The sequence below is a fragment of the Bos mutus genome, chromosome 16 (genome assembly GCF_027580195.1).
Source record: "Bos mutus isolate GX-2022 chromosome 16, NWIPB_WYAK_1.1, whole genome shotgun sequence".
NCBI lineage: Eukaryota > Metazoa > Chordata > Mammalia > Artiodactyla > Bovidae > Bos > Bos mutus.
The window spans coordinates 53,589,147-53,601,926 of NC_091632.1; the positions used below are offsets into that span (position 1 = coordinate 53,589,147).

Sequence of the window (12,780 nt, forward strand, 5' to 3'; positions counted from 1 at the left end):
CAGCTTAGCAAAGTTCTTCAGAAAGGAAGGGACGGAGCTGACAATAGGGAGACCCCAGGCTTCTGAGTTAGGGAGCGGCTTGTCATCAAAGGTTGGAAATAGCAGCACCAAAGGACACGGAGCAGTGGCTTTTCTACATATCCGCCTGCCTCCCTGACCCTCCACTCCTTGGCAGCGGACCAGATAACCTCAATCACTCACCTAATGCTACGCTTCTTCTCCCCTGTAGATTCTCTGTGGGAAAGAGATTCCTCGCTGGATCAATCGGCTTGCCTACTTCAGCTCCTGTATACCTTTTCTACAGAGTTGCCTCCCAAAGGAGTGGCTCACGCCCGCAGCCCTGCAGTCCAGTGTCAGCCAGGAGCTCCAGGACGAACTGGAGGAAGCAGAGGACGCTGCAGCCTCGGCTTCCATGGCCAGCACCACCGCGGGCTCCAGACCTGGGCGCCACACCAAACTATAAATGTCTCCAAAGTCACACATTCAGAACTGTCTGTGGCAGTTGACTATCACTAGAGAAAAGTAAAAGAATAAACGTCCTTTGGATATTTTGTATGCAAAGATGGCTCTCCCCCAAATCCCAGTTTTTCAGCTCAGGATTATATTTGTAATCAAAAACAAAACAAAACAAAGAAATCACTTGGCGCAGGAGGGAGAACTTTGTATGAAGCTGCCCTCTGTTTTTTTTACCCACTTGTAAATTTGGATTTACTTCTTCTGTTTTATACAAGCTCTGTTAAGTTATGTTTACAGTATTTTGTATCACTGTTTACAAATCTTGCATGGACTTCTGCCACCATGAAAGAAGAAAATCATGTCTTCAGAACTTAGGCAGGTAATCTTTGTACACTTCTGACCCTTGCCCGAGCTACGGCATACGTCATAGGCACAGAGGAAGGTACTTATACAGTTACCGTCACCATGACCTGCTTAAGAATTGTCTTTTAGGTTTGTCTTTGTTCTTGTTACCCTTTGGGCACCAGGATGCACAGAGGTGAAGGAGCACACACAGCCCTAAGGGCTCAGGACCTTGGTCTGCGTGAGAGGTGCCCGAGCCCGGTGCTCTTAGCGCGCCTTCCACTCCGAGTAGCACATCTCCCAAGGTTCCCGCTGAACGGTTGCTTTCATCCCAAATATCCGTCCACCTCCACAGGGTGGTGCACTCTCGTGTCAGTCTGGCTTTGATGCCTCTGATTCTGTAAGATGTTTTTCGTTAAAGATACTCTTGCTGGTAACAAGTGTTTTTGCACATGCATTGGTTGGGGGGCTTCATTTTTATTTTAGTATATATCGATTTCCTCCCCGCACAGGATTTTGTATGTGGGGCAGGAGTATCCTTAGTGGTAGCCTTCTGAGTAGCAGTGTGAGTTGACATTCAACTGCTTTTAACTATTCAGGCTACCTTTTATACTACATCTTGAAAACTAGAGTCTAAATGAACACTTTCCAAAAAAGTGAATACTTGGATATTTTAAGCATTTTATGTTCCCTACCAGAAAGACTATGTTGAAGTTTGTTAGTTTGTTATGGGAGTAGTTTCACCTCGTAATAGAAAGCCTAGTCACATTGACCTCGTGTGGAAAACACATATTTATGTGTCTTAGACTTCGTCTTTTTCTGTTCTCCCAAATGTGTGTGTCTTACATAACCTACTCTAAGAACGAAGTTGTCACAGCAGATAGGTCCTCATTAGCAAGGAGTCTGTCTGCTCACGTCTACTCCCAGTTTGACCCTTGGATGTAAGAGCCAAGTCATTACATGTCAGATTCAATTTTTCTGCCTTAAGAATGAATGTCCTGTATAAAATATTGGATGCAGTGTATAAATTATCCAAGGCAGTGACTTCAGCTTTATATATATTGTTAGTTTTAAAATCATCTACATTTATTTAAACTTCTAGATGGGATTGTTTGCTATTACTCTTTGTAAAGATACATATCTTTCAGTAAACTACATTTTTAACTTTTCCATAAGCTGATTTTGAGTCGTTTTATCAAATAAAGCACACCCTGTTCATAGGGAAAATAAACCTTGGGTTTGACCTGAGGAAAATGAAGCCACTTAACCTAATCACGCTTTTGACTGTTCTGCTTCTGGAGAGGAAAGCCTTTATGAGTTATTCTCAGTTCTTTGAGAGGGGCAGAGCACTTGTTTTAGGAGATGGGCCAGAAAGGAATATATGATTGTTATGAGACGTTGACTCGGTTCAGGTCTAAAAGTGAAATTGAGAATAAAATGCGAAGACTCTGATAGTGAATCAGTTCACTCAAAGAAGAGTCCTATCCTAACCTAAAACTCAGGTTAGTGATAAATGTTTAGTGCAGTTGCTTGGGATATTTAAAAAAAAAAATTTGGTGGATTCCAGTTTTCTTCTTGTCCATTCAAATATACACGATTTCAAGTCTGTGCTGCTGACACCCATGAAGGAGTGGCCATTGTTGAGGCACTTCTTGGTGAGTAGCCAGGAACCTTCTACCTTTGCTCATCCAGATTCCAGCACCTCAGCACACAAATGATTTTATTGTGATTTTGTTGTATTTGTTTTCATCTGCAGCAACTGGGGTTTAAAAATAGTGTAAAGGGTCTTAGTAAAAATAAATAATGGCCTAAAAGGCCAATTATCATAGAATCAGCCCATAAAGTTCTGGACATGAGATTGTTGGCAGTCTAATTGTACTTGAGGTTGAGAAAATAAGTGTCTTTAGAAAATCTCATTTAAGTCCTTTTGTTCACTGCAGTTCAAAATTGAGGATGAATTTAATTAACTAGCATTTAGCCACTTTCCGTTGCCCTTGAAGGAAAAGCCTCTTGTTCTCAACCTGATTTTTGTTAAGAAAAATCCTGTATAAAAAACCAGGTCATTAAGATACATGTGATACGATGGCATCAGATGTTCTCTTTGTAGCTGTAACCAAGTGAAACACATTTCTCATGGTGGGTTGGACAGTAATAGTGTTAAAGAGGGCCAGGAGCTGCTGGTTTCTGCTGTTTGTTCTCAGTGCCCTTTGGTTTCATTTTTTTTCTCTTTTCAACCCTAAGAAGTGGGCATCAGTTTTGGAAAGCATGGCCTGTGGAGTGGTAGAAGGCAGTGATGCAGCAGTAAAGAGAGCCTCCACTTGATGCCTGAAATCCAGCCCACTGTTGCTCTGACCCACAGCAATAGTGCAAGTTACCTTCACCAGCATTTGTACAGAGCAGGGAATTCTGGTTTTCGCCAATTGATAGCATTGCGTGTATGAGGAGATTCAACCCTACAGACAGCTGCGGGCCTCTGTATACATGGCTTCTTTCCATCACAAAACGGGTAGAAACATTTTCACTGCTTCAGGGCTCTCATCTGTGTGTCGTCTTATGGCTCCATTTCTATAAGATACTCTGTAATTTTGATACATGCTGTATTTTCTTTCAATGACTAAGTTTAAAAGGCTTGGGTTCTGTTCAGCAAATTGGCCATACTGCCATTGTAGCCCTTCCCTTCAGTATGGTTTAGCGTGCAGCTCAGTCATTAGACTTTCCTTGTCTACCCAGTCAATACACATCTTCGCTGTTTGAAAGGTGTTACAGCAGTTGGAGAATCTTCATGAACCTGAAGATTATTTCTTGTGAATTTGAATGCAAATGTACTGTCATTCATAGTGTTTATATGAAAAAATACCAGGAATCTTCACTTTTGCTACCTTGATATAGCATTGGGCTATCGTGTTAACAACATTGAAATACATCAATTTATTAAAAATACTTTTATAAGAAATGTTTTATAGTGCTTTCTGACCTCCAGAAGACTGCAAATGTTATATATTTGTTGGGGGGGGGGGTGGGGGGCTGTACTATTTTTATTTAAATTTTTTACTTTTTTGTTTATACAGTTTTAAAAGCTGCACTCCATTTACCGATTACAGGTGCTTCTAGACGGGTAGGGATAAGGATAGGGTGCCCCCTGAACACACCCCCCGTCTAGAAGCACCTGGCTCTGTTCCCCGAGTTGGAACAGTGCATTCTGTAGTCTCTCTTACACCCAATAGGGACGTTATTTGTTAAACCCAAGAATCACGTCTGCTCTGCAGGGACATTGTGCGCCCTTCTCCATTGTATATTCCTCTTGAATTTGCCTGTACTTTTACTCTCCTGTATTCCTGCTGAACTTCAGGTCCATGGACCAGCTCCTTAACGGTCAAAGCATAACCACACATGCTCCCAGCAGTGCCAGCCCCGACTTCTAGGGGATGGAGGCAAAGCTGGGGAGGGAGAATATGCCCTCTTGTCTCCGCCAGGAGTGCAGGGGAGACACCTGTGGGGGAATGGCCCCCACTATCCTTGAACACACACTGCCCGTCTAGCACCAACCCTGGGTGACTGTGCTCCTAGCTTCTTGCAAACCTCTTCTTCTCTGCACCTCCAAGGTAACCCTTCCCTCATCTTCATTTTGTACCTAGTCCTTCCACAAACAAAAACTTCACAAGTGGTGGCTAGGGCTCTCTGGTGGTCAGTGGGTAAGACTGCGCTTCCACTGCAGAGGGTGCAGGTTCAGGCCCTGGCTGGGGAACTAAGATCCTGCATGCCGCGTGATGCAGTCAAAAAGTAACAATGGTCAATGCCTGTTCACTCTGCTAACTAGGAATGATCTACAACTCATCTGTTCTCAAGGACAGAAACCAAAGGGGAGCTTTCCCCCAAGTCTAAATAGGTTTTTAATAGACTACCAACTCCAATCTGGTAAAGCAACTGGTCTTACCTGTAGAAAGGATGCCAAATACACTGAGGGACAGTGGTCTTTTCTCTCCCATTATCTGCTCCCGAAGTTCTCATCACCCAGGTACTGACTCTGTTCTCAGTGTGCAGAAGTCTGTGCTAATAAAGATGAATGCTCCATGCTGTGCATTGCAAGAAGTAGATTAGAGGCAGGCAGCTACTACTTCTTTATGGATTCTGAACCCAGAGAACTGCTGAGCCCTCTCAAGCTTGTCTCTTTTGATAGTTTCCCCGAAAGGAAGATCCTTCCAAAGAGGATTATACTTTGTTCCTACAGTGGGAAGTGTGAAAAGTTTCTATCTTGTCAAGGCCAAGGGAAAAGCTAAGGTTAAGCAAGTGTGTGTTTAATGGATCAGTCATGTCCAACTCTGCGACCCCATGGACTACAGCCAGCCAGGCTCCTCTGTCAATGGCGATTCTCCAGGAAAGCATACTGGAGCGGGTTGCCATGCCCTCTTCCAGGGGACCTTCCCAACCCAGGGATTTAACCCAGGTCTCCTGCATTGCAAGCGGATTCTTTACCAACTGAGCCACCAGGGAAGCCCAAGGTTAAGCAAGGCCTGCTCTCAGTTCCAGCTCAGAAATGCGTTCATTTCCACTTTGCTGTGCAGTAGAAACTAACACAACGTTGGAAAGCAACTCCAGGAGAAAAAAAAATTTAATAAAAATAGGCCCCAAAATATGTGGCCTCAGCTAAAATATGGATTTGAATTTGCTTTTTAAAAAAATAGAAATATTTGCAATTCCACCATACTGTTTATGTCAATAAATAATAACTGTGATAAAATATTTCCTTCAGGGAGTAAGAAACTAACAGGTCAACAGCAGAGAAGAATTGTTAAATACCGGAGAATAATGACCTAAAATACATTAAAGCTTGAGCTGAGCATGCTTCTTAAGTAGTTAATGTCCAATATTAAATGTTTTATTTAATTGCCCATTGCTTGATAAATATTAAGTTAATATAAAATATTAAAACCAGTGACCAGTAAGATAGAACAACATGTATTATTTAAAAATGTACTATAAATATTATAACCCGGGTTGTATGTATATGCTTTAAAAGGTTTGAGAAAAAGCTGAAAAAAATGACCTTTAAAATTACGTAAATACATTATGAATATTTATTATTATATTTTAAAATTTGAACATAGCAATAAAATTTATGATCCTACAGATCATTAAAAAAAAAATCGGGCAGTTGACCTCCATATTGGGGGAGGTTCTTCTTCCCCTGTGTTTCTCCTTTCCTGTCACACAGAACACCCTACTGGTGACACTTCTATCACCAAACGTGTGGGGGTTTTCTCCAGACCAAGCAGTTCTCCACGACAGGGGCTGGTGGGTCTACAACTCAGTTCTGACACTATCTGCCTGGAGATGGCATCAATCTGACAGGTTAAGGGCTCAGTCCCACTAAACTGCCCCCCACTTCAGATGCCAGTCACTAGTCGTAGGGCCCCGGGTTACCCACAATTTCTGTCTGGCTTGGCTACAAATCAGAGGTTCCCACAACACCCTCCTTGAGTTTGATTTGCTACAGTGACACACAGAACTCAGAGCAACACTTCATATACCAGTTTATTAAAGGATGTGATTTAGAAAGTACAAATGAACAACCAGATAAAGAGAAATACAAAGTGAGGTCTGAGAGTATCCAGGGCACGGGGGAGCTTCTGTCCCTTTGGAGCCGAGGTGTGTCACCCTCTTGGTGTGTGGATGTGTTCAGCCACCTGGAAGATCTCCAAACCCCATACTATTGGGATTTTATGGAGGCTTCTTCACTTAGGGATGAGTAAGTATTAACTCCATTTTCAGCTCCTCTTACTTCTCGGGTAGGGATGATGGGAAAAGATTCCAAGCTTTTAATCATGGTTTGGGGCTTCCCAGGTGGCTCAGTGGTAAAGAATCTACCTGCCAAGGCAGGACACACAGGAGACGGGTTTGATGCCTGGGTCAGGAAGATCCCCTGGAGAAGGAAATGGCCACTCACTCCAGCATCCTTGCCTGGGAAATCCTATGGACCAAGGAGCCTGGTGGGCTACAATCCGTAAGGGTCACCAAGAGTCAGACCCAACTGAGCAACTAAGCATTCATGCAGTCATGGCTTGGTCTTTCTGGAGACCAGGAGCCATAAGGTGCCCACCCAGAGTGGCCTCAACAGAACAAAAGCTGCTCCTGGTGCTCTTATCACTCAGGAGTTTACAAGGGTTCTAGGAGCTCTGTTCTTGGAATCGGGGCCAAGGACCAACACATATTATTTCCTATTATCTCACAACTTCCAGTTCTTTGACCTACATATTCATCAGAGCTTGAAGCCAGAGTCACTCTCCATGTTACAATGGGAAAACGTCCTTACTGTTTCCAAAAGCCAATCCTTCTGTATCACTAGGTCCCTCTCATCTCTCAAGGCCTTGCCCCAACTTTATTCCTTGTCTCCTTTGAAACATCAGTTTCCTTTTCTCCACTGGATCATTCCTATCAGCATAAAACATGTTTCACGCTTTCTCAGCTAAAACCAACAATCCAAGACAAAGTCTCCCTTCACGCCCTCATCCCTAGCAGGGCAACTTTTCCTGATTTCTCTCCACAGCAAAACTTCATGCACCTTCAAGTCCCATTCACTCATAAATAATATTTTGGTTTACATACATATATATTTCAGCCTGAAAAATAATGAAATGAACACCTCCCTGTACCCACCACCCAGCTTAAAAAAATAGAACATGAGCAGGAAGCTGCATCTCCCTCCACAGTCACTTCCTTGTCCCTCCACTGAGGGGATGACCACTATCCTGAACCATGTGTTAATCATTCCTGTTTTTAACAGTTTTTCATACCCACTTATGCATCCCTAGACAGTATATTATTTGGTATTACCTATTTCAAGACTTTTATAAATGGAATCACTTTGTATATGTTCTCCTGTGATTTTAAAAAATTGTATATATTTCTTGAATTTGCGCATATTTATGTGTGTAGTTATAGTTCACTTTCACTGCTGTATACCTATAACACAGTTTTATATATATTCTACTTTTAATGGACATTTGGGCTATTTACTGAAACAGCCCTAATGCTCTTGTGAATGTTGTTTAAGACATACCTTCTGCTCAGATACAAAGGTCCCTCTAGGGGTGGAAATTTGAGGTTGGAGAGAATATGCGGGAGGGTTTCCACTTGTCTGGGAGAGGAACTGCAGAGTTGGAGGGAATGTGCACATTCAACTTTATTAACTTTTAGGGAAAAAAATATACTCTTCTTACTGCACTTTCATTAAATAAAATCTTATTCGGCCCTCTCTTCATCTACTAGTCAAACAGAGCTCCACAGGCTAGCTATTGTCTTATAATATCATATAATGAAATTTCAGAGCCTGGGCTTGAAAAGTATTTTTTTCATTATTCAAAGGTAAGAGCTGTGCTCAGCTCCCACACAATCCCTAGGAAGATAACACTCAACATCACAAAAGTCATTCAAAGGATCTGCTTGATTGGTTAAGAACCTTCAACAGAATGTGTCTTGCAACTCAAAGCAGCAGAGTCTAGGTAGACTTCTATGACTAGAAATTGTTGCCACATCCTGTGACAATAACCACTATGTGAAAATAACCTCCAAAGAAACCTATATTTGGTTGCTTGTCTTACTTAATTCACTGACAATTATAATGTTGTAAGTGAGATACCAGTATTCCTAAAAGTTACAGATAGTTGGAAAAAAAACTTCTCTTACGGATAGGAAGAGGATCATGGCACATTTTTCCTATAAGCATGGTGGAAAAATAGAAACCCCTGCTAGATATATTATTTAACAAATCATCTGAAAGTCCTTGTATCATTGTGTCAACACTGGGCACTAAAATTGTTTTTCAAGGTGGCCGTAATACTCTGCACTCCCACAAGCAGAAGACTTGCATTCCGCTTACTCCACATCCTTGCCAAGATTTCATGTTGACTAACTCTTCAATGTTTGCCAGTCTGGTAGGCATAAAGTGGCATCTAGCTAGGCAAATGGTGACTGCAGCCATGAAATTAAAAGACGCTTACTCCCTGGAAGGAAAGTTATGACCAACCTAGATAGCATATTCAAAAGCAGAGACATTCCTTTGCCAACAAAGATCCGTCTAGTCAAGGCTATGGTTTTTCCTGTGGTCTTGCATGGATGTGAGAGTTGGACTGTGAAGAAGGCTGAGCGCCGAAGAATTGATGCTTTTGAAGTGTGGTGTTGGAGAAGACTCTTGAGAGTCCCTTGGACTGCAAGGAGATCCAACCAGTCCATTCTGAAGGAGATCAGCCCTGGGATTTCTTTGGAAGGAATGCTGCTAAAGCTGAAACTCCAGTACTTTGGCCACCTCATGTGAAGAGTTGACTCATTGGAAAAGACTCTGATGCTGGGAGGGATTGGGGCAGGAGGAGAAGGGGACGACAGAGAATGAGATGGCTGGATGGCATCACTGACTCGATGGACGTGAGTCTGGGTGAACTCCGGGAGTTGGTGATGAACAGGGAGGCCTGGCATGCTGCAATTCATGGGGTAGCAAAGAGTCGGACACGACTGAGCGACTAAACTGAACTGAACTGAGCTGTGCTTTTAATTTGCATTTTCCTGACTATTAATAAGATAAAAATCTATGTCTCTGGAACTTTTTTTTTCCCCTGTGACAGTTCTGTCCTATCTTTAGCCTATTTTTAAAAAAATATTTATTTTGGCTGTGCTGGGTCTTCGTTGCTGCTCGAGCTTTTCTCTAGTTGCTGCCACTCTCCAGTTGTAGTACACAACCTCCTCACTGCGGTAGCTTCTCTTGTTGCAGAGCACAGGCTCTAGGATGTTCGGGCTTCAGTGGTTGCGGCTCCTGGGCTCTCGAGAACAGGCTCAGCAGTTGTGGTGCATGGGTTCAGCTGCTCCACAGCACGTGGGATCTTCCCAGCCCAGGGAGTGAAACTGTGTCTCCCGCATTGGCCGGCAGATTCTTTACCACTGAGCCACTGTGGAAGCCCCTAGCCTATTTTTCTATTGGGTTATTTATCTTTTTCTTACTGATTTGTAGAAAATATTTACATATTCTAATTACTATCTTTGACAATTCTATGTGCTACAAATATTTTCTACCAGTTTGAGATTTGTCTTTTCACTATCTTCAGGGTAAAACAAGTTTGTTTTAAAGTATATTATTGACTACACAATAATATTCTCTGTAGTAAATATTTTTTGAATCTTAAGAAATCCATCTCTCTACCTAAATTGGAAAGATATTCTCGTATATTTTCTTCTAAATATTTTAATGTTTCCTTTTTTTAAGACTGTAATCCAACTAGAACTGATTTGGGTGTGTGTGAGTTATCTTTTTTTTTTCTGTAAAGATAACTATTTGCCCTAACACAATATGCTGACTAGGCTATCCTTTACCCACAGATCTACAAGTTCCATTTCCATTAATCAGGTTTCCATATATATGTGTGTCTGTTTCTGGGCTCTCTAGTTCCATTGGTTTACTTACTAGCTCCACTAATGATACAGTCTTAATTACTAACGCTCTATAATGAGCCTCAATATGTGGTAAAGCAAGTTTTCCCATCTTCTTCTGGAAGTTATTGGTTATTCTTGGCCCTTTACTCTTCCGTGTATATTTTGGAATCAGCTTCTCAAGTTACATGCTGCTGCTGCTGCTAAGTTGCTTCAGTCGTGTCCAACTCTGTGCGACCCCATAGACGGAACCCACCAGGCTTCCCTGTCCCTGGGATTCTCCAGGCAAGAACACTGGAGTGGGTTGCCATTTCCTTCTCCAGTGCATGCAAGTGAAAAGGGAAAGGGAAATCTCTCAGTCGTGTCTGACTCTTAGCGACCCCATGGACTGCAGCCTTCCAGGTTACATACCCATGTGCAAATCCTATTGGAATGCATTGAATTTATTTATCAATTTGTAAAGAATCAATATCTTTATGATACTGAGTCTTTACCTAAGAACATGATCTATCACTCCATGGATACTGGTCTTTAGTGTCTCTCGATAAAGCTTTATAATTTTCTCCATAAAGGGGTTTCTTGTATTAAATATTTTGTTAGCTATATCCCTAGATTCCTCATATTTTTTCCTGCCAGTGTAATATCTTTTATTTCCTAATTATATTTTCTGATTCATTTTTCACCACATGTAAAAAACACAGTTCACTTTTTTCCATTTTTTAGAAAAATGGTAGATTTTCTTTTTTAAACAGATTTGAATTTACTGAAAAACTGATCAGAACAAAGAGTTCCCATATACTCTTCCTCTCACATGCACACTTTCCTCTACTATTAATATCTTACATTAGTGCGGCACATTTGTGAACTAATAAGCTGATTAATACATTATTATTAACTAAAGTCCATTTACATTAGGGTTCACTCTTGTACTATTACACAGTACTGCTGTTGTTGCTCAGTTGCCCAGTCATGTCCGACTCTTTGCAGCTCCATGGACTGCAGCATGCCAGGCCTCTCTATCCCTCAGCATCTCCCGGAGTTTGCCCAAGTTCATGTTCGTTGCATCAGTAATGCCGTCTAGCCATATCATCTGACATGCTCTTCATCTGCCCTCCGTCTTTCCCAGCATAAGGGACTTTTCCAATGAGTTGTCTGTTTGCATCAGATGACCAAAATACTGGAGTTTCAGCTTCAGCATCAGTCCTTCCAGTGAATATTCAGGGTTGATTTCCTTTTAGGATTGACTGGTTTGATCTCCTTGCTGTACACATAAGTGACAAAAATCTCTTTATTTATCCCTGTTTTAATCCTTGTTCTGAAGTCTACTTTGGTATTAATATAACCACACTTTCTTATGATGAGTGTTTTTTATCTTTTCCATCCTTTTATTTTCAATCTGTGTGTCATTACGTTTAAAGTGGGTTTTTTTTTTTCTTTTTTACATACAGCATATAATCGAATCTTACATTTTTATCTCAATGTGACAATTTCTTAGACAGGAGTCTTAGACATTCACAGGGAATGCAAATATCAATATAATTTCATCTAAATCTACCACTTAGCTATGTTTTAACCACTTGTCCTGTGGGTTTTTGTTTTTTGTGTTGTTTTTTTTCTGTTTGTTTGGTTTCTTTATTCCTTTTTCCTGACTTTTTTGAGGATTATATAGAATATTTTAGTAATCTACTTTGCTTTATTAGCCATCTGTCTTTGGATTTTTTTAAGATTATTTTTCTAGGGCAGTTTTAGGCTCATATGTCTTTGCGTTTGTTTCGTTTCTAGTGATTGCTCATGATTTACAACTCACATCATTAACTTATAACTATCTACATTCAAACAATAATATACCACTTCGCATATGTTGCTAGAACCTTAAAATAGGATACTTCAGTTTCTTCTCTCCCATTCTCTCTGCTAGTTTTCATACCTTTTAGATTTGCATCTGTTTTAAACCATGCAGTACTTTGCTTTTGCTTTAAAATGGTTATCTTTTAAAGAAACTGTTAAATGACATGGGGTCTTCATAACCCCATGGACTATAGCCCATCAGGCTCCTCTGTCCATGGAATTTTCCAGGCAAGAATACTGGAGTGGGTAGCCATTCCCTTCTCCAGGGGATTTTCCTAACCCATGGATCAAACCCAGGTCTCCTACATTGCAGGCGAATTCTTCATCTGAGCCACTCAGGGAGACATTAAATGACAAAAAATGCTTTAAAACCTATCCACATATTTACCAGTTCCAAGGTTATCTGGGTAGACCCAAGTTTTCATCTGGCATCATTTCCCTCTCACACGAAGAATTGCTTTAATGTTTCTTGTGATACCGTGGTTTTCTTTAGTTTTCAAAATCTTGAAAAATTTTAGTCATTATGTCTTCAACTACTTTTTCCTGCAGTCATTCCCTTTGACTTCCCATCCTTTCTTTTTTCCTTCTGAAACTCCAGTTATACATATGTTAATGGTTTGGTACTGTCACTAGGTCAGATGCTCTGATCATTTTCCTGGTCTTTTTCTCTGTGTGCTTTTATGCAAATAGTTCTGTTACTATTTGTTGATGTTGATTGAT

The 12,780-nt window shown here is 41.1% G+C and overlaps 1 protein-coding gene across 3 annotated transcripts in view; it reads left to right on the forward strand.

Moving 5' to 3' along the window:
* Positions 1–3,032, forward strand: part of DESI2 (desumoylating isopeptidase 2) — a 44,534-nt gene extending 41,502 nt beyond the window's left edge. For all 3 annotated transcript variants that reach the window (XM_070385364.1, XM_005910636.3, XM_070385363.1), the window contains one exon: positions 230–3,032. In XM_070385364.1, the coding sequence (XP_070241465.1) occupies positions 230–463 (234 nt within the window). In that variant the 3' untranslated portion in view covers positions 464–3,032. The remainder of the gene's footprint in view (positions 1–229) is intronic.
* The last annotated feature ends 9,748 nt before the right edge of the window (positions 3,033–12,780 follow it).